Source organism: Pristiophorus japonicus, chromosome 17 (assembly GCF_044704955.1).
Source record: "Pristiophorus japonicus isolate sPriJap1 chromosome 17, sPriJap1.hap1, whole genome shotgun sequence".
Taxonomy (NCBI): domain Eukaryota; kingdom Metazoa; phylum Chordata; class Chondrichthyes; family Pristiophoridae; genus Pristiophorus; species Pristiophorus japonicus.
This window is the reverse complement of record NC_091993.1, coordinates 52,679,805-52,706,345: the sequence shown is the minus strand read 5'-3', so window position 1 is coordinate 52,706,345 and position 26,541 is coordinate 52,679,805. Positions and strand designations below refer to the sequence as shown.

At 62.6% G+C, this 26,541-nt stretch overlaps 1 protein-coding gene across 1 annotated transcript in view; it reads right to left on the bottom strand.

The window, feature by feature from the left end:
* The window catches only part of LOC139227736 (beta-1,4-galactosyltransferase 3-like), a 38,856-nt gene that overhangs the window by 894 nt on the left and 11,421 nt on the right, over nt 1-26,541 (bottom strand). Inside the window, exons 2-6 of the mRNA XM_070858720.1 lie at nt 12,867-13,175; nt 12,310-12,545; nt 6,900-7,090; nt 6,638-6,760; nt 20-124 (exon numbers count right to left, since the gene is read on the bottom strand). Coding sequence (XP_070714821.1) covers nt 20-124; nt 6,638-6,760; nt 6,900-7,090; nt 12,310-12,545; nt 12,867-13,104 — 893 coding nt within the window. The 5' untranslated portion in view covers nt 13,105-13,175. The remainder of the gene's footprint in view (nt 1-19; nt 125-6,637; nt 6,761-6,899; nt 7,091-12,309; nt 12,546-12,866; nt 13,176-26,541) is intronic.

Genomic DNA, 26,541 nt, shown 5'->3' with positions numbered 1-26,541 from the left:
CCTCGACTGTCCACTTTACCTTCTTGGGTTCTCCTCGTTCCCCTTGTCCAACTGGTGTATGATCATCTTGTAGCGGCCGACGGAGAGGGGGGGTCGGGAAATCCGCATTCCAGCCAGGTACAGCCTGCAGGGGAGAGGAGAGGTTAATGTGAGGGGAGAGGAGAGGGGAGGGGTGCGAGGGAAGGGGAGCGGGGGGGTGAGCAAGGGAAGGGGAGCGGGGGGGGGGGGGAGCGAGGGGAGGGGAGGGCGAGGGAAGGGGAGCGGGGGGGGGCGAGGGAAGGGGAGCGGAGTGGGGTGAGGGAAGGGGAGCGGGGGGGGCGAGGGAAGGGGAGCGGGGGGGGGCGAGGGAAGGGGAGCGGGGGGGGTCGAGGGAAGGGGAGCGGGGGGGGTCGAGGGAAGGGGAGCGGGGGGGGGGGCGAGGGAAGGGGAGCGGGGGGGGGGGGCCCAAGGGAAGGGGAGCAAGGGAAGGGGAGCAGGGGGGGGTCGAGGGAAGGGGAGCGGGGGGGGGCGAGGGAAGGGGAGCGGGGGGGGGCCCCAAGGGAAGGGGAGCAAGGGAAGGGGAGCAGGGGGGGGTCGAGGGAAGGGGAGCGGGGGGGGGGCGAGGGAAGGGGAGCAGGGGGCGGGCGAGGGAAGGGGAGCGGGGGGGGAGGGGCGAGGGAAGGGGAGCGGGGGGGCGAGGGAAGGGGAACGGGGGGGGCGAGGGAAGGGGAACGGGGGGGGGCGAGGGAAGGGGAGCGGGGGGGCGAGGGAAGGGGAGCGGGGGGGGCGAGAGAAGGGGAGCGGGGGGGGGCGAGGGAAGAGGAGCGACGGGGTGGGCAAGGGAAGGGGAGCGAGGGAAGGGGAGCGGGGGGGTGGGCGAGGGAAGGGGAGCGAGGGGGTGGGCAAGGGAAGGGGAGCGAGGGAAGGGGAGCGGGGGGGGGGGCGAGGGAAGAGGAGCGGGGGGGGCGAGGGAAGGGGAGCGGGGCGGGGAGCGATGGAAGGGGAGCGGGGCGGGGAGCGATGGAAGGGGAGCGGGAGGGGCAAGGGAAGGGGAGGGGGGGGGGCGAGGGAAGGGGAGCGGCGAGGGAAGGGGTGCGGGGGGGGCGAGGGAAGGGGAGCAGGGGGGGGCGAGGGAAGGGGAGCGGGGGGGGCGAGGGAAGGGGAGCGGGGGGGGCGAGGGAAGGGGAGCGGGGGGGGCGAGGGAAGGGGAGCGGGGGGGGCGAGGGAAGGGGAGCGGGGGGGGCGAGGGAAGGGGAGCGGGGGGGGCGAGGGAAGGGGAGCGGGGGGGGCGAGGGAAGGGGAGCGGGGGGGGCGAGGGAAGGGGAGCGGGGGGGGGCGAGGGAAGGGGAGCGGGGGGGGCGAGGGAAGGGGAGCGGGGGGGGCGAGGGAAGGGGAGCGGGGGGGGCGAGGGATGGGGAGCGCGGGGGGGGCGAGGGATGGGGAGCGGGGGGGGGGGGCGAGGGAAGGGGAGCGGGGGGGGGGGGGAGGGATGGGGAGCGCGGGGGGGGGGCGAGGGATGGGGAGCGGGGGGGGCGAGGGAAGGGGAGCGGGGGGACGAGGGAAGGGGAGCGGGGGGGGCGAGGGAAGGGGAGCGGGGGGGGCGAGGGAAGGGGAGCGGGGGGGCGAGGGAAGGGGCGCGGGGGGGCGAGGGAAGGGGAGCGGGGGGGGCGAGGGAAGGGGAGCGGGGGGGCGAGGGAAGGGGAGCGGGGGGGCGAGGGAAGGGGAGCGGGGGGGCGAGGGAAGGGGAGCGGGGGGGCGAGGGAAGGGGAGCGGGGGGGGGCGAGGGAAGGGGAGCGAGGGAAGGGGAGCGGGGGGGGCGAGGGAAGGGGAGCGAGGGAAGTGGAGCGGGGGGGGGGCGAGGGAAGGGGAGCGAGGGAAGGGGAGCGGGGGGGGGCGAGGGAAGGGGAGCGAGGGAAGGGGAGCGAGGGAAGGGGAGCGGGGGGGGGCGAGGGAAGGGGAGCGAGGGAAGGGGAGCGGGGGGGGGCGAGGGAAGGGGAGCGGGGGGGGCGAGGGAAGGGGAGCGAGGGAAGGGGAGCGGGGGGGGGCGAGGGAAGGGGAGCGAGGGAAGGGGAGCGAGGGAAGGGGAGCGAGGGAAGGGGAGCGGGGGGGGCGAGGGAAGGGGAGCGAGGGAAGGGGAGCGGGGGGGGGGTGCGAGGGAAGGGGAGCAGGGGGGTGCAAGGGAAGGGGAGCGGGGGGGGGCGAGGGAAGGGGAGCGAGGGAAGGGAGCGAGGGAAGGGGAGCGAGGGAAGGGGAGCGGGGGGGGAGAGGGAAGGGGAGCGGGGGGGGAGGAAAGAGGAGCAGGGAGGGGGGCGAGGGAAGGGGAGCGGGGGGGGGAGAGGGAAGGGGAGCGGGGGGGGGGGGGAGAGGGAAGGGGAGCGGGGGGGGAGGAAAGAGGAGCAGGGAGGGGGCGTGGGAAGGGGAGCGGGGGGGGGAAGAGGGAAGGGGAGCGGGGGGAGGCGAGGGAAGGGGAGCGGGGGGGGGGAGAGGGAAGGGGAGCGGGGGGGGGAGGAAAGAGGAGCAGGGAGGGGGGCGAGGGAAGGGGAGCGAGGGAAGGGAAGCGGGTGGGGCGAGGGAAGGGGAGCGGGGGGAGGGGCGAGAGGGGGGGTGCGAGGGAAGGGGAGCGAGGGAAGGGAAGCGGGTGGGGCGAGGGAAGGGGAGCGGGGGGGAGAGGGAAGGGGAGCAGGGCGGAGAGGGAAGGGGAGCATGGGGGAGAGGGAAGGGGAGCAGGGGGGGAGAGGGAAGGGGAGCAGGGGGGGAGAGGGAAGGGGAGCAGGGGGGGCGATGGAAGGGGAGCAGGGGGGAGAGGGAAGGGGAGCAGGGGGGGAGAGGGAAGGGGAGCAGGGGGGGAGAGGGAAGGGGAGCAGGGGCGGCGATGGAAGGGGAGCAGGGGGGAGAGGGAAGGGGAGCAGGGGGGGGTGAGGGAAGGGGAGCGGGGGGGGCGAGGGAAGGGGAGCAGGGGGGGGCGATGGAAGGGGAGCAGGGGGGGAGAGGGAAGGGGAGCAGGGGGGGGCGAGGGAAAGGGAGCAGGGGGGGCGAGGAAGGGGAGCAGGGGGGGGCGATGGAAGGGGAGCAGGGGGGGGCGAGGGAAGGGGAGCAGAGGGGGGTGATGGAAGGGGAGCAGGGGGGCGCGAGGGAAAGGGAGCAGGGGGGGGCGAGGGAAGGGGAGCAGGGGGGGGCGAGGGAAGGGGAGCAGGGGGGGGCGAGGGAAGGGGAGCAGGGGGGGGCGAGGGAAGGGGAGCAGGGGGGGGCGAGGGGGCGAGGGAAGGGGAGCGGGGCGGGGAGCGATGGAATGGGAGCGGGAGGGGCAAGGGAAGGGGAGCGGGGGGGGGGGGCGAGGGAAGGGGAGCGGGGGGGGCGAGGGAAGGGGTGCGGGGGGGGGGGGCGAGGGAAGGGGAGCGGGGGGTGCGAGGGAAGGGGAGCAGGGGGGGGCGAGGGAAGGGGAGCGGGGGGGGTGGGAAGGGGAGCAGGGGGGGCGAGGGAAGGGGAGCAGGGGGGGCGAGGGAAGGGGAGCAGGGGGGGGCGAGGGAAGGGGAGCGGGGGGGGGAGAGGGAAGGGGAGCAGGGGGGAAAGGGAAGGGGAGCAGGGGGGAAAGGGAAGGGGAGCAGGGGGGGGCGATGGAAGGGGAGCAGGGGGGAGAGGGAAGGGGAGCAGGGGGGGAGAGGGAAGGGGAGCGGGGGGGGGTGGGAAGGGGAGCAGGGGGGGCGAGGGAAGGGGAGCAGGGGGGGCGAGGGAAGGGGAGCAGGGGGGGGCGAGGGAAGGGGAGCGGGGGGGGAGAGGGAAGGGGAGCAGGGGGGAAAGGGAAGGGGAGCAGGGGGGAAAGGGAAGGGGAGCAGGGGGGGGCGATGGAAGGGGAGCAGGGGGGAGAGGGAAGGGGAGCAGGGGGGGAGAGGGAAGGGGAGCAGGGGGGGGCGAGGGAAAGGGAGCAGGGGGGGGCGAGGGAAGGGGAGCAGGGGGGGCGATGGAAGGGAAGCAGGGGGGGCGAGGGAAAGGGAGCAGGGGGGGGCGAGGGAAGGGGAGCAGGGGGGGGCGAGGGAAAGGGAGCAGGGGGGGGGCGAGGGAAGGGGAGCAGAGGGGGGTGATGGAAGGGGAGCAGGGGGGGGCGAGGGAAGGGGAGCAGGGGGGGGCGAGGGAAGGGGAGCAGAGGGGGGTGATGGAAGGGGAGCAGGGGGGGGCGAGGGAAGGGGAGCAGGGGGGGTGATGGAAGGGGAGCGGGGCGGGGAGCGATGGAATGGGAGCGGGGGGGGCGAGGGAAGAGGAGCGGGGGGGGCGAGGGAAGGGGAGCGGGGCGGGGAGCGATGGAATGGGAGTGGGGCGGGGAGCGATGGAAGGAGAGCGAGGGAAGGGGAGCGGGGGGGGCGAGGGAAGGGGAGCGAGGGAAGGGGAGCGAGGGGGGTGCGAGGGAAGGGGAGCGGGGGGGGAGAGGGAAGGGGAGCGGGGGGAGGCGAGGGAAGGGGAGCGGGGGGGAGAGGGAAGGGGAGCGGGGGGGGGGGCGAGGGAAGGGGAGCGGGGGGGGCGAGGGAAGGGGAGCGAGGGAAGGGGAGCGAGGGAAGGGGAGCGGGGGGGGTGCGAGGGAAGGGGAGCGGGAAGGGGAGCGGGGGGAGGCGAGGGAAGGGGAGCGGGGGGGGGGAGGAAAGAGGAGCAGGGAGGGGGGCGAGGGAAGGGGAGCGGGGGGGGGCGAGGGAAGGGGAACGGGGGGGGGAGGAAAGAGGAGCAGGGAGGGGGGCGAGGGAAGGGGAGCGGGGGGAGGGGCGAGGGGGGGTGCGAGGGAAGGGGAGCGAGGGAAGGGAAGCGGGTGGGGCGAGGGAAGGGGAGCGGGGAGGAGAGGGAAGGGGAACAGGGGGGGGCGAGGGAAGGGGAGCAGGGGGGGGGCGAGTGAAGGGGAGCAGGGGGGGGCGAGGGAAGAGGAGCAGGGGGGGGCGATGGAAGGGGAGCAGGGGGGGGCGAGGGAAAGGGAGTGGGGGGGGCGAGGGAAGGGGAGCGGGGGGGGGGCGAGGGAAAGGGAGCAGGGGGGGGGCGAGGGAAGGGGAGCAGAGGGGGGTGATGGAAGGGGAGCAGGGGGGGGCGAGGGAAGGGGAGCAGGGGGGGGCGAGGGAAGGGGAGCAGAGGGGGGTGATGGAAGGGGAGCAGAGGGGGGTGATGGAAGGGGAGCAGGGGGGGGCGAGGGAAGGGAAGCAGGGGGGGGCGAGGGAAGGGGAGCAGAGGGGGGTGATGGAAGGGGAGCAGAGGGGGGTGATGGAAGGGGAGCAGGGGGGGCGAGGGAAGGGGAGCAGGGGGGGCGAGGGAAGGGGAGCAGGGGGGGCGAGGGAAGGGGAGCGGGGGGGGGCGAGGGAAGGGGAGCGGGGGGGGCGAGGGAAGGGGAGCAGGGGAGGGCGAGGGAAGGGGAGCAGGGGGGGGCGAGGGAAGGGGAGCAGGGGGGGGGCGAGGGAAGGGGAGCAGGGGGGGGCGAGCAGGGGGGGCGAGGGAAGGGGAGCGGGGGGGGGAAAGGGAAGGGGAGCGGGGGGGGAGCGAGGGGAGGGGAGAGCGAGATGGAGGGAGGGAAAGGAAGGAGGAGGGGATAGAGAGGGGGGTTACTGAGCGACAGTGTGAGGGAGCTGAATTAACATCAGTACGATAGTCAGTAACACAGGGAGAGAGGAGGGAGAAAGGGGTGACAGAGTGACACTCACCTTGATGTGCAGAGTTCCTGGAGGATTGAAGTAGAGAGGAAGATGGATTGGAGCGAGGGAATGGGACAGAGAATGATAAATGAGTGAGAACGAGATCACAGGTATAATAATGAGATGACAGAGAGACGGCAAACAGCAACAAATGACAGCGAAGGCGGGGTTTATATATAGAACAGATACCCGGGAGTGAGTTACTGGCTGGAATCTAATCGAGGGGTTCAGAGGGTTTATATATAAAATAACAGATACCTGGGAGTGAGTTACTGGCTGGAATCTAATCGAGGTGTTCGGGGGGTTTATATATAGAATAACAGATACCCGGGAGTGAGTTACTGGCTGGAATCTAATCGAGGTGTTCGGGGGGTTTATATATAGAATAACAGATACCCGGGAGTGAGTTACTGGCTGGAATCTAATCGAGGGGTTCGGGTGGTTAATACATAGAATAACAGATACCCGGGAGTGAGTTACTGGCTGGAATCTAATCGAGGTGTTCGGGGGGTTTATATATAGAATAACAGATACCCGGGAGTGAGTTACTGGCTGGAATCTAATCGAGGGGTTCGGGTGGTTAATACATAGAATAACAGATATCTGGGAATGAGTTACAGACTGGAATTTAATCGAGGGGTTTATGTATAGAATAACAGATACCCAGGAGTGAGTTACAGGCTGGAATTTAATCGAGGGGTTTATATATGGAACAGATACCCAGGAGTGAATTACAGGCTGGAATTTAATCGAGGGGTTTATATATGGAACAGATACCCAGGAGTGAGTTACAGGCTGGAATTTAATCGAGGGGTTTATGTATAGAATAACAGATACCCAGGAGTGAGTTACAGGCTGGAATTTAATCGAGGGGTTTATATATGGAACAGATACCCAGGAGTGAATTACAGGCTGGAATTTAATCGAGGGGTTTATATATGGAACAGATACCCAGGAGTGAGTTACAGGCTGGAATCTAATCGAGGGGTTCAGGGGGTTACCTGCTTGCGATATCATCGTCCTCCCCACCCCAGCCCCAATATTCGTTGGGGAACCCGTTCATCTGTAGATATTGTTCAGGGGTCATTGCAGAGACTCCACCAAAGTAGGTGTTATACGGGAGGCTGTCAAATAAAGTAGAATAAAAGGGATAAGGCTCACAAAAAACAATCTGGAAGATCAATGATTCAGGTCTGCCGGTTTACTAGTGATTTCAGTGAGAGCGCGCCCGGGTGTGAGCGTGTGAGTCACACGCCGACTGACCGATAGCCAAACTTGTTCATCGCAATGGAGACGTGCTTTGGGTGGTTTGGGTCACAGGTGTAAGTGTTGTGGTCGTTTTCGGGAATGAGATCGATGTCGTGCAGGAACAAGCAGTCCCAATCCTCGTCCTTCATGGCCTCCTTCACTCCCACATTCAGCAGTTTTGCCCGGTTAAATGTCTCATTCCCTGCCTGGGGTGGGGGGAAAGAGAGAAAGATTTGCATTTATAGAGCGCCTTTACCGCCAACGCAGTACTTTTGGAGTGTGGTCACTGCTGTAACAAATCGATGATCGGTTCATTATCACATCGCAAGCTCCCACAGACAGCAATGTGATCATCAACAGATCATCGATTTTAGGTTAAATATTTGCCCCAGGGCACCGGAGATAACTCCCCTGCTCTGAGAAACAAAGAAAATAGGTGCAGGAGTAGGCCATTTGGCCCTTCGAGCCTGCACCACCATTCAATAAGATCATGGCTGATCATTCACCTCAGTACCCCTTTCCTGTTTTCTCTCCATACCCCTCGATCCCTTTAGCCGTAAGGGCCCTATCTAACTCCCTCTTGAATATATCCAATGAACTGACATCAACAACTCTCTGCGGCAGGGAATTCCACAGGTTAACAACTCTCTGAGTGAAGAAGTTTCTCCTCATCTCAGTCCTAAATGGCCTACCCCTTATCCTAAGACTATGTCCCCTGGTTCTGGACTTCCCCAACATCGGGAACATTCTTCCCACATCTAACCTGTCCAGTCCCGTCAGAATCTTATACGTTTCTGAGATCCCCTCTCATCCTTCTAAACTCCAGTGTATAACGGCCCAGTTGATCCAGTCTCTTCTCATATGTCAGCTCAGCTATCCCAGGAATCAGTCTGGTGAACCTTCGCTGCACTCCCTCAATAGCAAGAACGTCCTTCCTCAGATTAGGAGACCAAAACTGAACACAATATTCAAGCTGAGGCCTCACCAAGGCCCTGTACAACTGCAGTAAGACCTCCCTGCTCCTATACTCAAATCCTCTCGCTATGAAGACCAACATACCATTTGCCTTCTCCATCGCCTGCTGTACCTGCATGTCCACTTTCAACTTCTTCGAAATAGTGCTGTGGGACCTTTTATCGTCCACCTGAGAGGGCAGACGGGGCCTCAGTTTAACGTCTCATCCCAAAGAAAACTCCTGACAGTGCAGCACTCCCTCAGGGCTGTCCCTGCAAACCTCCCTATCTCTGTAACCCCCTCCTGCCCCCAAACTCTCCCCATCTCTGTAACCTCCTCCAGCCCCAAAACTCTCCCTATCTCTGTAACCTCCTCCAGTCCCAAAACTCTCCCTATCTCTGTAACCTCCCCAGCCCCAAAACTCTCCCTATCTCTGTAACCTCCCCAGCCCCAAAACTTTCCCCATCTCTGTAACCTCCTCCAAACCCAAAACTCTCCCTATCTCTGTAACCTCCCCAGTCCCTGCATACCTCCCTATCTCTGTAACCTCCTCCAGCCCCAAAACTCTCCCTATCTCTGTAATCCCCTCCTGCCCCAAAACTCTCCCAATCTCTGTAACCCCCTCCTGCCCCAAAACTCTCCCTATCTCTGTAACCCCCTCCAGTCCCAAAACTCTCCCTATCTCTGTAACCCCCTCCTGCCCCAAAACTCTCCCTATCTCTGTAACCTCCTCCAGCCCCTGCAAACCTCCCGATCTCTGTAACGCCCTCCTGCCCCAAAACTCTCCCTATCTCTGTAACCTCCTCCAGCCCCAAAACTCTCCCTATCTCTGTAACCTCCTCCAGCCCCAAAACTCTCCCTATCTCTGTAACCCCCTCCTGCCCCAAAACTCTCCCTATCTCTGTAACCTCCTCCAGCCCCAAAACTCTCCCTATCTCTGTAACCTGCTCCAGCCCCAAAACTCTCCCTATCTCTGTAACCTCCTCCAGTCCCAAAACTCTCCCTATCTCTGTAACCCCCTCCAGACCCAAAACTCTCCCTATCTCTGTAACCTCCTCCAGTCCCAAAACTCTCCCTATCTCTGTAACCCCCTCCAGACCCAAAACTCTCCCTATCTCTGTAACCTCCTCCAGTTCCAAAACTCTCCCTATCTCTGTAACCTCCTCCAGCCCCAAAACCTTCCCTATCTCTGTAACCCTCTCCTGCCCCAAAACTCTTCCTATCTCTGTAACCTCCCCCAGCCCCTGCAAACCTCCCTATCTCTGTAACCCCCTCCAGCCCCAAAACTCTCCCTATCTCTGTAACCCCCTCCAGCCCCAAAACTCTCCCTATCTCTGTAACACCCTCCTGCCCCAAAACTCTCCCTATCTCTGTAACCCCCTCCAGACCCAAAACTCTCCCTATCTCTGTAACCTCCCCCAGCCCCTGCAAACCTCCCTATCTCTGTAACCCCCTCTTGCCCCAAAACTCTCCCTATCTCTGTAACCCCCTCCTGCCCCAAAACTCTCCCTATCTCTGTAACCCACTCCAGCCCCAAAACTCTCCCTATCTCTGTAACCCCCTCCTGCCCCAAAACTCTCCCTATCTCTGTAACCCACTCCAGCCCCAAAACTCTCCCTATCTCTGTAACCCCCTCCTGCCCCAAAACTCTCCCTATCTCTGTAACCCCCTCCAGCCCCTGCAAACCTCCCTATCTCTGTAACCTCCTCCAGTCCCAAAACTCTCCCTATCTCTGTAACCCCCTCCTGCCCCAAAACTCTCCCTATCTCTGTAACCTCCCCCAGCCCCTGCAAACCTCCTTATCTCTGTAACCCCCTCCTGCCCCAAAACTCTCCCTATCTCTGTAATCCCCTCCTGCCCCAAAACTCTCCCTATCTCTGTAACCTCCTCCAGTCCCAAAACTCTCCCTATCTCTGTAACCTCCTCCAGTCCCAAAACTCTCACTATCTCTGTAACCCCCTCCAGCCGCAAAACTCTCATATCTCTGTAACCCCCTCCAGCCCCAAAACTCTCCCTATCTCTGTAACCTCCTCCAGCCCCAAAACTCTCCCTATCTCTGTAACCCCCTCCTGCCCCAAAACTCTCCCTATCTCTGTAACCCCCTCCAGTTCCAAAACTCTCCCTATCTCTGTAACCTCCTCCAGTCCCAAAACTCTCACTATCTCTGTAACCCCCTCCAGCCGCAAAACTCTCCCTATCTCTGTAACCTCCTCCAGTCCCAAAACTCTCCCTATCTCTGTAACCCACTCCTGCCGCAAAACTCTCCCTATCTCTGTAACCTCCTCCAGCCCCTTCAAACCTCCCTATCTCTGTAATCCCCTCCAGCGCAAAACTCTCCCTATCTCTGTAACCTCCTCCAGTCCCAAAACTCTCCCTATCTCTGTAACCTCCTCCAGTCCCAAAACTCTCACTATCTCTGTAACCCCCTCCAGCCGCAAAACTCTCCCTATCTCTGTAACCTCCTCCAGTCCCAAAACTCTCCCTATCTCTGTAACCCACTCCTGCCGCAAAACTCTCCCTATCTCTGTAACCTCCTCCAGCCCCTTCAAACCTCCCTATCTCTGTAGTCCCCTCCTGCCCCAAAACTCTCCCCATCTCTGTAACCCCCTCCTGCCCCAAAACTCTCCCTATCTCTGTCACCTCCTCCTGCCCCAAAACTCTCCCTATCTCTGTAACCTCCCCCAGCCCCTGCAAACCTCCCTATCTCTGTAACCCCCTCCTGCCCCCAAACTCTCCCTATCTCTGTAATCCCCTCCTGCCCCAAAACTCTCCCTATCTCTGTAACCCCCTCCAGCCCCAAAACTCTCCCTATCTCTGTAACCCCCTCCTGCCCCAAAACTCTCCCTATCTCTGTAACCCCCTCCAGCCCCTGCAAACCTCCCTATCTCTGTAACCTCCTCCAGTCCCAAAACTCTCCCTATCTCTGTAACCTCCTCCAGTCCCAAAACTCTCACTATCTCTGTAACCCCCTCCAGCCGCAAAACTCTCCCTATCTCTGTAACCCCCTCCAACCCCAAAACTCTCCCTATCTCTGTAACCCCCTCCTGCCCCAAAACTCTCCCTATCTCTGTCACCTCCTCCTGCCCCAAAACTCTCCCTATCTCTGTAACCTCCTCCAGCCCCTGCAAACCTCCCTATCTCTGTAACCCCCTCCAGCCCCAAAACTCTCCCTATCTCTGTAACCCCCTCCAGCCCCTGCAAACCTCCCTATCTCTGTAACCCCCTCCAGCCACTGCAAACCTCCCTATCTCTGTAACCCCCTCCTGCCCCAAAACTCTCCCTATCTCTGTAACCTCCTCCAGCCCCAAAACTCTCCCTATCTCTGTAACCTCCTCCAGCCCCAAAACTCTCCCTATCTCTGTAACCTCCTCCAGTCCCAAAACTCTCCCTATCTCTGTAACCTCCTCCAGCCCCAAAACTCTCCCTATCTCTGTAACCTCCTCCAGCCCCAAAACTCTCCCTATCTCTGTAACCTCCTCCAGTCCCAAAACTCTCCCTATCTCTGTAACCTCCTCCAGCCCCAAAACTCTCCCTATCTCTGTAACCTCCTCCAGCCCCAAAACTTTCCCTATCTCTGTAACCCCCTCCAGCCCCTGCAAACCACCCTATCTCTGTAACCTCCTCCAGCCCCAAAAACTCTCCCTATCTCTATAACCTCCTCCAGCCCCTGCAAACCTCCCTATCTCTGTAACCTCCTCCAGCCCCAAAACTCTCCCTATCTCTGTAACCTCCTCCAGCCCCTAGACGCATCCCTATCTCTGTAACCTCCTCCAGCCTCTACACCCCATCCTATGTATGTAACCTCCTCCAGCCCTACACCCCTTCCTATCTCTAAACATCCTGCAGCCCTACACCTCTCCCTATCTCTGTAACATTCTCCAACCCTACAACCCTCCCTATCTCTGTAATCTCCTCTAGCCCCGACACCCCTCCCTATTGCTGTAAACACCCCTAGCCCCTACACCCCTCCCTATCGCTGTAACCGCCTCCAACCCTACAGCCCTCGGATAGCTCTGCATTCCTCCAATTCTGACCTCTTGAGCACCCCCGATTTGCATCGCTCCACCATTGGCGGCCGTGCCTTCAGCTGCCTGGGCCCTAAGCTCTGGGATTCTCTCACTAAACCTCTCTGCCTCTCTCTCCTCCTAAAACCCGATCCTTTGACCCAGCTTCTGGTCAGCTGCCCTACTTTCTACTTATGCAGCTCGGTGTCAAAATATTTCACTCCTAATAATCCTGTGAAGCGCCTTGGGACGTCTTGCTACGTTAAAGGCGCTGTACGAATGCAATTTGTTGTTGTTGGGCTGATGCCGCTGCACAGACATTCCACGCGATGTAGAATCACAAAATAACAAAAACTTGCATTTGTGCAGTGCCTTTAGGTTTGGTTTGACAATCGCTCCTGCGTAGCGCCTCGGAACATTTTACCGCGTCGCAGGTGCCATATAAATGCACGTTGCGGACGTCTCACCTGATGGATGATGTAGAGGCCGTACTGGAGCTGTTGACGCTGGAGGAACGGATGGAGGTAGTAGAGAAAGTGGCGGAGGTGGCTCTCCCTGTTACGGTGGGGGATGATGACAGCGGTCCGGTGCTGAGCCACACAGTTGGGAGGGGCGTAGAAGCCGCCTCTCTGGACCAGCGGGTTGCGCTCCTCGATCGTGCCCAGCGGTGGTACCCGCTCGAAGTGTATGGCAAGGGGCCCGACTGCACAGGGAAGGGGGAGAGAAAGAAAGACATAAGAACATAAGAATCAGGAACAGGAGTTGGCCATTCGGCCCCTCGAGCCTGCTCCACCATTCAATGAGATCACGGCTGATCTTCGACCTCAACTCCACTTTCCTGCACTGTCCCCATATCCCTCAATTCCCTTAATGGGCCTCTTCCTGTTCCTGTGTAACAGGCTCGAGGGGCTGACTGGGCCTTCTCCTGTTCTGATGTCTGTCACGATAATGTGTCACACTTCCTGTCCATCACCTATAATCTGTCACTTCCTGTCTGTCACAAGACCGCATCGCTTGCTCTTACCTAGATACGGCGATTTCTCAGGGCAGTCGGGCAGGCCCTTACCGCCTGTGATTGACCGCTGGATGAGGCTGAGGTTGGTGTAGACGTCGTGGGTCTTGCTGTAGTCCCACACAGGATCGGTGCCCCAGGAGAAGAGCGATACCACGCTCTGGAAGCCCCCGAAGGAGTAGTAGGCCAGGAAGACGAGCTGGGAGGCCACCAGGAGGATGAACGTGCATTGCCGGTGCAGAGAGCTCATCGCCGCTGGCGGTGCACAGGGGAGGGAGGGGGGAGGGGGGGGTGGGGAGTGGGGGTCTTCGTATCTTCGTGCTGCGGGGAGAGGGAGAGAACAGAGGCATCAGTATCAGAGAAGGTTGGCCTTTATTGCAAGGGGGATGGAATATAAAAGTAGGGAAGTCCTGCTACAACTGTACAGGGTATTGGTGAGGCCACACCTGGAGTACTGCGTACAGTTTTGGTCTCCGTATTTAGGGAAGGATATACTGGGATTGGAGGCTGTTGAGAGAAGGTTTACTCGGTTGATCTTTTAAGAAACGTTGAGCCTATACTCATTGGAGTTTAGAAGAATGAGAGGTGATCTTAGTGAAGGGTTTAAGATTCTAAGGGGGCTCGACAGGATAGATGTAGAGAGGATGTTTCCTCTTGTGGGGGAATCTGGAACTGGGGGCATAGTTTCAGAATAAGGGGCCGCCCATTCAATACGGAGATGAGGAATTTCTTCTCTCAGAATGTTGTAAATCTGTGCCGAGAGCTGTGGGGGCTGGGTCATGGAATATATTTAAGGCGGAGATAGACAGATCTTTGAGCGATAAGGGGATAAGGGGTTATGGGGAGCGGACAGGGAAGTGGAGCTGAGTCCATGATCAGATCAGCCATGATCTTATTAAATGGCGGAGCAGACTAGAGGGGCCAAATGGCTGACTCCTGCTCCTATTTCTTATGTTCTTATGTACAGGTGGGGGAGGCATTGCACCGGGGTCGAACCACACTGTACATTGCCCCGGGGGGGGGTAAACACACTGTACATTGCCCCGGGGGGGGGGGGGGGTAAACACACTGTACATTGCCCAGGGGGGAGTAAACACACTGTACATTGCCCCGGGGGGGGGTAAACACACTGTACAGTGCCACGTGGGGGGGGGGGGGTAAACACACTGTACATTGCCCCGGGGGGGGGGGGTAAACACACTGTACAGTGCCCCGGGGGGGGGGGGGTAAACACACTGTACATTGCTCCAGGGGGCTAAACACACTGTACAGTGCCCCGTGGGGGGGGGGGGGGGGTAAACACACTGTACATTGCCCCGGGGGGGGGGGGGTAAACACACTGTACAGTGCCCCGGGGGGGGGGGGGGGGGGGGGGTAAACACACTGTACATTGCCCGGGGGGGGGTAAACACACTGTACATTGCCCCGGGGGGGGTAAACACACTGTACATTGCCCCGGGGGGGGGGGTAAACACACTGTACATTGCCCGGGGGGGGGTAAACACACTGTACATTGCCCCGGGGGGGGTAAACACACTGTACATTGCCCCGGGGGGGGGGGGTAAACACACTGTACATTGCTCCGGGGGGGGGTAAACACACTGTACATTACCCCGGGGGGGGGGGGGGTAAACACACTGAACATTGCCCCCGGGGGGGTGGGGGGTAAACACACTGTACATTGCTCCGGGGGGGGGGTAAACACACTGTACATTGCCCCGGGGGGGGGGTAAACACACTGTACATTGCCCCGGGGGGAGGGGGGGGGGGGTAAACACACTGTACATTGCCCCGAGAGTGGGGGGTAAACACACTGTACATTGCCCGGGGGGGGGGGGGTAAACACACTGTACATTGCCCCGGGGGGGGGGGTAAACACACTGTACAATGCCCCGGGGGGGGGTAAACACACTGTACATTGCCCCAGGGGGGTAAACACACTGTACATTGCCCCCGGGGGGGGGGGGGGGGTAAACACACTGTACATTGCCCTGGGGGGGGGGGGGGGGTAAACACACTGTACATTGCCCCGGGGGGGGGGGGGGGTAAACACACTGTACATTGCCCCGGGGGGGGTAAACACACTGTACATTGCCCTGGGGGGGGGGGGGGGTAAACACACTGTACATTGCCCTGGGGGGGGGGGGTAAACACACTGTACATTGCCCCGGGGGGGGGGGGTAAACACACTGTACAATGCCCCGGGGGGGTAAACACACTGTACATTGCACCGGGGGGGGTAAACACACTGTACATTGCCCCCGGGGGGGGGGGGGGGAGGGTAAACACACTGTACATTGCCCTGGGGGGGGGGGGGGGTAAACACACTGTACATTGCCCTGGGGGGGGTAAACACACTGTACATTGCCCCGGGGGGGGGGGGGGCGGGGTAAACACACTGTACATTGCCCCGGGAGGGGGGGGGTAAACACACTGTACATTGCCCCGGGGGGGGGGGGTAAACACACTGTACATTGCCCTGGGGGAACACACTGTACATTGCCCCCGGGGGGGGGAAGGGCGGGGTAAACACACTGTACATTGCCCTGGGGGGGGGGGGGGGGGGGTAAACACACTGGACATTGACCTGGGGGGGGGGGGGTAAACACACTGTACATTGCACCGGGGGGGGGGGGGTAAACACACTGTACATTGCACTGGGGGGGGGGGGGAACACACTGTACATTGCACCGGGGGGGGGGGGGTAAACACACTGTACATTGCCCTGGGGGGGGGGGGGAGGCGTAAACACACTGTACATTGCACCGGGGGGGGGGGGGTAAACACACTGTACATTGCACCGGGGGGGGGGGGGGGGGAACACACTGTACATTGCCCTGGGGGGGGGGGGGGAGGGGGTAAACACACTGTACATTGCCCCGGCAGGGGGGGGGTAAACACACTGTACATTGCCCCGGGGGTGGGGGGGTAAACACACTGTACATTGCCCCGGGGGTGGGGGTAAACACACTGTACATTGCCCCGGGGCGGAGGGGGGGGGTAAACACACTGTACATTGCCCAGGGGGGAGTAAACACACTGTACAATGCCCCGGGGGGGTAAACACTGTATATTGCCCTGGGAGGGGGGGGGGGGGTAAACACACTGTACATTGCCCTGGGAGGGGGGGGGTAAACACACTGTACATTGCCCCGGGAGGGGGGGGGGTAAACACACTGTACATTGCCCTGGGGGGGGGGGGTAAACACACTGTACATTGCCCCGGGAGGGGGGGGGGGGTAAACACACTGTACATTGAGCCGGGGGGGAGGGGTAAACACACTGTACATTGCCCCGGGAGGGGGGGGGGTAAACACACTGTACATTGAGCCGGGGGGGGAGGGGTAAACACACTGTACATTGCCAGGGGGGGGTAAACACACTGTACATTGCCCCGGGAGGGGGGGGGGTAAACACACTGTACATTGAGCCGGGGGGGGAGGGGTAAACACACTGTACATTGAGCCGGGGGGGGAGGGGTAAACACACTGTACATTGCCGGGGGGGGGGGGTAAACACACTGTACATTGCCCGGGAGGGGGGGGGGGTAAACACACTGTACATTGCCCTGGGGGGGGGGGGTAAACACACTGTACATTGCCCCGGGGGGGGGGGGGGGGTAAACACACTGTACATTGACCCGGGGGGGGGGGGGAGGGTAAACACACTGTACATTGCCCTGGGGGGGGGGGGGGGGTAAACACACTGTACATTGCCCCGGGGGGGGGGGGGGTAAACACACTGTACATTGCCCCAGGGGGGGGGGGGGTAAACACACTGTACATTGTACCGGGGGGGGGGGGTAAACACACTGTACATTGCCCGGGGGGGGTAAACAGACTGTACATTGCCCGGGGGGGGGGGGTAAACACACTGTACATTGCCCGGGGGGGGGGGGGGGTAAACACACTGTACATTGCCCGGGGGGGGGGGGGGGTAACACACTGTACATTGCCCGGGGGGGGGGGGGGGGGGGTAAACACACTGTACATTGCCGGGGGGGGGGGGGGTAAACACACTGTACATTGCTCCGGGGGGGGGTAAACACACTGTACATTGCCCCGGGGGGGGGGGGTAAACACACTGAACATTGCCCCCGGGGGGGTGGGGGGTAAACACACTGTACATTGCTCCGGGGGGGGGGGGGTAAAAACACTGTACATTGCCCCCGGGGGGGGGGGGTAAACACACTGTATATTGCCCCCGGGGGGGGGGGGTAAACACACTGTACATTGCCCCGGGGGGAGGGGGGGTGTAAACACACTGTACATTGCCCCGAGAGTGGGGGGTAAACACACTGTACATTGCCCGGGGGGGGGGGGGGTAAACACACTGTACATTGCCCCGGGGGGGGGGGGGGGGTAAACACACTGTACATTGCCCCGGGGGGAGGGGGGGGGTAAACACACTGTAGATTGCCCCGGGGGGGGGGGTAAACACACTGTACATAGCCCGGGGGGGGTGGGGTGGGTGAACACACTGTACATTGCCCCGGGGGGAGGGGGGGGGGGGGTAAACACACTGTACATTGCCCCGGGGGTGGGGGTAAACACACTGTACATTGCCCGGGGGGGGGGGGGGGGTAAACACACTGTACATTGCCCCGGGGGGGTAAACACACTGTACATTGCCCGGGGGAGGTGGGGGGGGGTAAACACACTGTACAATGCCCCGGGGGGGGTAAACACACTGTACATTGCCCCGGGGGGGTAAACACACTGTACATTGCCCCCGGGGGGGGGGGTAAACACACTGTACATTGCCCAGGGGGGGGGGGGTAAACACACTGTACATTGCCCTGGGGGGGGGGGGGGTAAACACACTGTACATTGCCCTGGGGGGGGGGTAAACACACTGTACATTGCCCGGGGGGGGGGGGGGGGTAAACACACTGTACAATGCCCCGGGGGGGTAAACACACTGTACATTGCACCGGGGGGGTAAACACACTGTACATTGCCCCGGGGGGGGGGGGGGAGGGTAAACACACTGTACATTGCCCGGGGGGGGGTAAACACACTGTACATTGCTCCGGGGGGGGGGGTAAAAACACTGTACATTGCCCCGGGGGGGGGGGGGGTAAACACACTGTACATTGCCCCGGGGGAGGGGGGGGGTAAACACACTGTAGATTGCCCCGGGGGGGGGGGGTAAACACACTGTACATAGCCCGGGGGGGTGGGGGGGGTAAACACACTGTACATTGCCCCGGGGGGGAGGGGGGGGGGGTAAACACACTGTACATTGCCCCGGGGGTGGGGGGTAAACACACTGTACATTGCCCGGGGGGGGGGGGGGTGGGGGTAAACACACGGTACATTGCCCCGGGGGGGGGTAAACACACTGTACATTGCCCGGGGGAGGTGGGGGGGGGGTAAACACACTGTACAATGCCCCGGGGGGGGTAAACACACTGTACATTGCCCCGGGGGGGTAAACACACTGTACATTGCCCCCGGGGGCGGGGGGTAAACACACTGTACATTGCCCAGGGGGGGGGGGGGTAAACACACTGTACATTGCCCTGGGGGGGGGGGGGGGGTAAACACACTGTACATTGCCCTGGGGGGGGGGTAAACACACTGTACATTGCCCCGGGGGGGGGGGGGGGTAAACACACTGTACAATGCCCCGGGGGGGTAAACACACTGTACATTGCACCGGGGGGGGTAAACACACTGTACATTGCCCCCGGGGGGGGGGGGGGGAGGGTAAACACACTGTACATTGCCCCGGGGGGGGGGGGTAAACACACTGTACATTGCCCCGGGGGGGGGGGTAAACACACTGTACATTGCCCCGGGGGGGGGGGGGGGGGCGGGGTAAACACACTGTACATTGCCCCGGGAGGGGGGGGGTAAACACACTGTACATTGCCCTGGGGGAACACACTGTACATTGCCCCCGGGGGGGGGAGGGCGGGGTAAACACACTGTACATTGCCCCTGGGGGGGGGGGGGGGGGGGGTAAACACACTGTACATTGACCTGGGGGGGGGGGGGGGGTAAACACACTGTACATTGCACCGGGGGGGGGGGGGTAAACACACTGTACATTGCACTGGGGGGGGGGGGGGAACACACTGTACATTGCACCGGGGGGGGGGGGGGAACACACTGTACATTGCCCTGGGGGGGGGGGGGGAGGGGGGGAGGGGGTAAACACACTGTACATGCCCCGGCAGGGGGGGGTAAACACACTGTACATTGCCCCGGGGGTGGGGGGGTAAACACACTGTACATTGCCCCGGGGGTGGGGGTAAACACACTGTACATTGCCCCGGGGGGGAGGGGGGGGTAAACACACTGTACATTGCCCTGGGGGGGGGTAAACACACTGTACATTGCCCCGGGGGGGGGGGGGGGTAAACACACTGTACATTGCCCCGGGGGGGGGGGGTAAACACACTGTACATTGCCCCGGGGTGGGGGGTAAACACACTGTACATTGCCCCGGGGGGGTAAACACACTGTACATTGCCCCGGGGGGGGGGGGGGGGGTAAACACACTGTACATTGCCCCGGGGGGGGGGGGGGGTAAACACACTGTACATTGCCCTGGGGTGGGGGGTAAACACACTGCACATTGCCCCGGGGTGGGGGGGGGGGGTAAACACACTGTACATTGCCCTGGGGTGGGGGGTAAACCACACTGTACATTGCCCCGGGGTGGGGGGGGGGGGGGGTAAACACACTGCACATTGCCCCGGGGGGGGTAAACACACTGTACATTGCCCCGGGGGGGGGGGGGGGGGGTAAACACACTGTACATTGCCCGGGGGGGGTAAACACACTATACATTGCCCGGGGGGGTAAACACACTGTACATTGCCCGGGGGGGGGGGGGTAAACACACTGTACATTGCCCCGGGTGGGGGGGTAAACACACTGTACATTGCCCCGGGTGGGGGGGTAACACACTGTACATTGCCCGGGGGGGGGGGGGTAAACACACTGTACATTGCCCCGGGGGGGGGGGGGTAAACACACTGTACATTGCCCCGGGGGGAGGGGGGGGTAAACACACTGTAGATTGCCCCGGGGGGGGGGGGTAACACACTGTACATAGCCCGGGGGGGTGGGGGGGGTGAACACACTGTACATTGCCCCGGGGGGAGGGGGGGGGGGGTAAACACACTGTACATTGCCCCGGGGGTGGGGGGTAAACACACTGTACATTGCCCGGGGGGGGGGGGGGGGTAAACACACTGTACATTGCCCCGGGGGGGTAAACACACTGTACAATGCCCCCGGGGGGGGTAAACACACTGTACATTGCCCCGGGGGGGTAAACACACTGTACATTGCCCCCGGGGGGGGGGGTAAACACACTGTACATTGCCCAGGGGGGGGGGGTAAACACACTGTACATTGCCCTGGGGGGGGGGGGTAAACACACTGTACATTGCCCTGGGGGGGGGGGTAAACACACTGTACATTGCCCGGGGGGGGGGGGGGGGGTAAACACACTGTACAATGCCCCGGGGGGGTAAACACACTGTACATTGCACCGGGGGGGTAAACACACTGTACATTGCCCCCGGGGGGGGGGGGGGGAGGGGTAAACACACTGTACATTGCCCCGGGGGGGGGGTAAACACACTGTACATTGCTCCGGGGGGGGGTAAAAACACTGTACATTGCCCCGGGGGGGGGGTAAACACACTGTACATTGCCCCCGGGGGGGGGGGGTAAACACACTGTACATTGCCCCGGGGGGAGGGGGGTGTAAACACACTGTACATTGCCCCGAGAGTGGGGGGTAAACACACTGTACATTGCCCGGGGGGGGGGGGGTAAACACACTGTACATTGCCCCGGGGGGGGGGGGTAAACACACTGTACATTGCCCCGGGGGAGGGGGGGGGGTAAACACACTGTAGATTGCCCCGGGGGGGGGGGGTAAACACACTGTACATAGCCCGGGGGGGGTGGGGGGGGTAAACACACTGTACATTGCCCCCGGGGGGGAGGGGGGGGGGGGGGTAAACACACTGTACATTGCCCCGGGGGTGGGGGGTAAACACACTGTACATTGCCCGGGGGGGGGGGGGGGTGGGGTAAACACACTGTACATTGCCCCGGGGGGGGGTAAACACACTGTACATTGCCCGGGGGAGGTGGGGGGGGGGGTAAACACACTGTACAATGCCCCGGGGGGGGTAAACACACTGTACATTGCCCCGGGGGGTAAACACACTGTACATTGCCCCCGGGGGCGGGGGGTAAACACACTGTACATTGCCCAGGGGGGGGGGGGAACACACTGTACATTGCCCTGGGGGGGGGGGGGGAGGGGGTAAACACACTGTACATTGCCCCGGCAGGGGGGGGGTAAACACACTGTACATTGCCCCGGGGGTGGGGGGGTAAACACACTGTACATTGCCCCGGGGGTGGGGGTAAACACACTGTACATTGCCCCGGGGGGAGGGGGGGGTAAACACACTGTACATTGCCCTGGGGGGGGGTAAACACACTGTACATTGCCCCGGGGGGGGGGGGGTAAACACACTGTACATTGCCCCCGGGGGGGGGGGTAAACACACTGTACATTGCCCCGGGGTGGGGGGTAAACACACTGTACATTGCCCCGGGGGGGTAAACACACTGTACATTGCCCCGGGGGGGGGGGGGGGGGGTAAACACACTGTACATTGCCCCGGGGGGGGGGGGGGTAAACACACTGTACATTGCCCTGGGGTGGGGGGTAAACACACTGCACATTGCCCCGGGGTGGGGGGGGGGGGGTAAACACACTGTACATTGCCCTGGGGTGGGGGGTAAACACACTGTACATTGCCCCGGAGTGGGGGGGGGGGGGGTAAACACACTGCACATTGCCCCGGGGGGGGTAAACACACTGTACATTGCCCCGGGGGGGGGGGGGGGGGGGGGGTAAACACACTGTACATTGCCCGGGGGGGGGTAAACACACTATACATTGCCCGGGGGGGGTAAACACACTGTACATTGCCCGGGGGGGGGGTAAACACACTGTACATTGCCCGGGTGGGGGGGTAAACACACTGTACATTGCCCCGGGTGGGGGGGTAAACACACTGTACATTGCCCGGGGGGGGGGGGTAAACACACTGTACATTGCCCCGGGGGGGGGGGGTAAACACACTGTACATTGCCCCGGGGGAGGGGGGGGGTAAACACACTGTAGATTGCCCCGGGGGGGGGGGGGTAAACACACTGTACATAGCCCGGGGGGGGTGGGGGGGGTGAACACACTGTACATTGCCCCGGGGGGAGGGGGGGGGGGGTAAACACACTGTACATTGCCCCGGGGGTGGGGGGTAAACACACTGTACATTGCCCGGGGGGGGGGGGGGGGGGTAAACACACTGTACATTGCCCCGGGGGGGTAAACACACTGTACATTGCCCGGGGGAGGTGGGGGGGGGGTAAACACACTGTACAATGCCCCGGGGGGGGTAAACACACTGTACATTGCCCCGGGGGGGTAAACACACTGTACATTGCCCCCGGGGGGGGGGGTAAACACACTGTACATTGCCCAGGGGGGGGGGGTAAACACACTGTACATTGCCCTGGGGGGGGGGGGTAAACACACTGTACATTGCCCTGGGGGGGGGGGTAAACACACTGTACATTGCCCGGGGGGGGGGGGGGGGGGTAAACACACTGTACAATGCCCCGGGGGGGTAAACACACTGTACATTGCACCGGGGGGGGTAAACACACTGTACATTGCCCCCGGGGGGGGGGGGGGGAGGGTAAACACACTGTACATTGCCCCGGGGGGGGGGTAAACACACTGTACATTGCTCCGGGGGGGGGGGTAAAAACACTGTACATTGCCCCGGGGGGGGGGTAAACACACTGTACATTGCCCCCGGGGGGGGGGGGGTAAACACACTGTACATTGCCCCGGGGGGAGGGGGGGTGTAAACACACTGTACATTGCCCCGAGAGTGGGGGGTAAACACACTGTACATTGCCCGGGGGGGGGGGGGGGGTAAACACACTGTACATTGCCCCGGGGGGGGGGGGTAAACACACTGTACATTGCCCCGGGGGGAGGGGGGGGTAAACACACTGTAGATTGCCCCGGGGGGGGGGGGTAAACACACTGTACATAGCCCGGGGGGGGTGGGGGGGGGTAAACACACTGTACATTGCCCCGGGGGGAGGGGGGGGGGGGGTAAACACACTGTACATTGCCCCGGGGTGGGGGGTAAACACACTGTACATTGCCCGGGGGGGGGGGGGGGGTGGGGTAAACACACTGTACATTGCCCCGGGGGGGGGTAAACACACTGTACATTGCCCGGGGGAGGTGGGGGGGGGGTAAACACACTGTACAATGCCCCGGGGGGGGTAAACACACTGTACATTGCCCCGGGGGGGTAAACACACTGTACATTGCCCCCGGGGGCGGGGGGTAAACACACTGTACATTGCCCAGGGGGGGGGGGGTAAACACACTGTACATTGCCCTGGGGGGGGGGGGGGGGGGTAAACACACTGTACATTGCCCTGGGGGGGGGTAAACACACTGTACATTGCCCCGGGGGGGGGGGGGGTAAACACACTGTACAATGCCCCGGGGGGGTAAACACACTGTACATTGCACCGGGGGGGGTAAACACACTGTACATTGCCCCCGGGGGGGGGGGGGGAGGGTAAACACACTGTACATTGCCCCGGGTGGGGGGGGTAAACACACTGTACATTGCCCCGGGGGGGGGGTAAACACACTGTACATTGCCCCGGGGGGGGGGGGGGGGGGGGTAAACACACTGTACATTGCCCTGGGGGAACACACTGTACATTGCCCCCGGGGGGGGGGAGGGCGGGGTAAACACACTGTACATTGCCCTGGGGGGGGGGGGGGGGGGTAAACACACTGTACATTGACCTGGGGGGGGGGGGGGGGGTAAACACACTGTACATTGCACCGGGGGGGGGGGGGTAAACACACTGTACATTGCACTGGGGGGGGGGGGGGGGAACACACTGTACATTGCACCGGGGGGGGGGGGTAAACACACTGTACATTGCACCGGGGGGGGGGGGGGAACACACTGTACATTGCCCTGGGGGGGGGGGGGGGAGGGGGTAAACACACTGTACATTGCCCCGGCAGGGGGGGGGTAAACACACTGTACATTGCCCCGGGGGTGGGGGGGTAAACACACTGTACATTGCCCCGGGGGTGGGGGTAAACACACTGTACATTGCCCGGGGGGGAGGGGGGGGTAAACACACTGTACATTGCCCTGGGGGGGGTAAACACACTGTACATTGCCCGGGGGGGGGGGGGTAAACACACTGTACATTGCCCCCGGGGGGGGGGGGTAAACACACTGTACATTGCCCCGGGGTGGGGGGTAAACACACTGTACATTGCCCCGGGGGGGTAAACACACTGTACATTGCCCCGGGGGGGGGGGGGGGGGGGTAAACACACTGTACATTGCCCCGGGGGGGGGGGGGGTAAACACACTGTACATTGCCCTGGGGTGGGGGGTAAACACACTGCACATTGCCCCGGGGTGGGGGGGGGGGGGGTAAACACACTGTACATTGCCCTGGGGTGGGGGGTAAACACACTGTACATTGCCCCGGGGTGGGGGGGGGGGGGGGGTAAACACACTGCACATTGCCCCGGGGGGGGTAAACACACTGTACATTGCCCCGGGGGGGGGGGGGGGGGGGGGTAAACACACTGTACATTGCCCGGGGGGGGGTAAACACACTATACATTGCCCGGGGGGGGTAAACACACTGTACATTGCCCGGGGGGGGGGGGGGTAAACACACTGTACATTGCCCCGGGTGGGGGGGTAAACACACTGTACATTGCCCCGGGTGGGGGGGTAAACACACTGTACATTGCCCGGGGGGGGGGGTAAACACACTGTACATTGCCCCGGGTGGGGGGGGTAAACACACTGTACATTGCCCGGGGGGGGGGGGGGGGGTAAACACACTGTACATGCCCGGGGGGGGGCGGGGTAAACACACTGTACATTGCACCGGGCGGGGGGGGGGGGGGTAAACACACTATACATTGCCCGGGGGGGGGGGCGGGGTAAACACACTGTACATTGCACCGGGCGGGGGGGGGGGGGGGGGTAAACACACTGTACATTGCACCGGGGGGGGGGGGGGGTAAACACACTGTACATTGCCCTGGGGGAGGGGGGGGGGGGAACACACTGTACATTGACCCGGGGGGGGGGGGGTGTAAACACACTGTACATTGCCCCGGGGGAGGGGTGTAAACACACTGTACATTGCCCGGGGTGGATGGGGGTAAACACACTGTACATTGCATGGGGGGCGGGGGGGGGGGGTAAACACACTGTACATTGCCGGAGGGGGGGTAACACACTGTACATTGCCCTGGGAGGGGGGGGGGTAAACACACTGTACATTGCCCTGGGAGGGGGGGGTAAACACACTGTACATTGCCCCGGGAGGGGGGGGGGGGGGTAAACACACTGTACATTGAGCCGGGGGGGAGGGGTAAACACACTGTACATTGCCCCGGGAGGGGGGGGGGGTAAACACACTGTACATTGAGCCGGGGGGGAGGGGTAAACACACTGTACATTGCCAGGGGGGGGTAAACACACTGTACATTGCCCCGGGAGGGGGGGGGGTAAACACACTGTACATTGAGCCGGGGGGGAGGGGTAAACACACCTGTACATTGAGCCGGAGGGGGAGGGGTAAACACACTGTACATTGCCCTGGGAGGGGGGGGGTAAACACACTGTACATTGCCCGGGGGGGGGGGGTAAACACACTGTACATTGCCCCGGGGGGGGTAAACATACTGTACATTGCCCGGGGGGGGAGGTAAACACACTGTACATTGCCCCGGCAGGGGGGGGGTAAACACACTGTACATTGCCCCGGCAGGGGGGGGGGGGTAAACACACTGTACATTGCCCCGGCAGGGGGGGGGTAAACACACTGTACATTGCCCCGGGGGGGGGGGTAAACACACTGTACATTGCTCCGGGGGGGGGGGGGGGGGTAAACACACTGTACATTGCCCCGGCAGGGGGGGTAAACACACTGTACATCGCCCGGGGGGGGGGGGAACATACTGTACATTGTCCGGGGGGGGTAAACACACTGTACATTGCCCCGGCAGGGGAGGGTAAACACACTGTACATTGCCCCGGGGGCGGGGGGGGGGGGGGGGTAAACACACTGCACATTGCCCCGGCAGGGGAGGGTAAACACACTGTACATTGCCCCGGGGGCGGGGGGGGGGGGGGTAAACACACTGCACATTGCCCCGGGGGGGGTAACACACTGTACATTGCCCCGGGGGGGGGGGGGGGTAAACACACTGTACATTGGCCCGGGGGGGGGGGGGGTAAACACACTGTACATTGCCCCGGCAGGGGGGGGTAAACACACTGTACATTGCCCCGGCAGGGAAGGTAAACACACTGTACATTGCCCCGGCAGGGGGGGGTAAACACACTGTGCATTGCCCCGGGGGGGGGGGGGGGGGGTAAACACACTGTACATTGCCCGGGGGGGGTAAACACACTGTACATTGACCGGGGGGGGGGGGGTAAACACACTGTACATTGCCCGGGGGGGGGGGGGGGTTAAACATACTGTACATTGTCCGGGGGGGGTAAACACACTGTACATTGCCCCGGGGGCGGGGGGGTAAACACACTGCA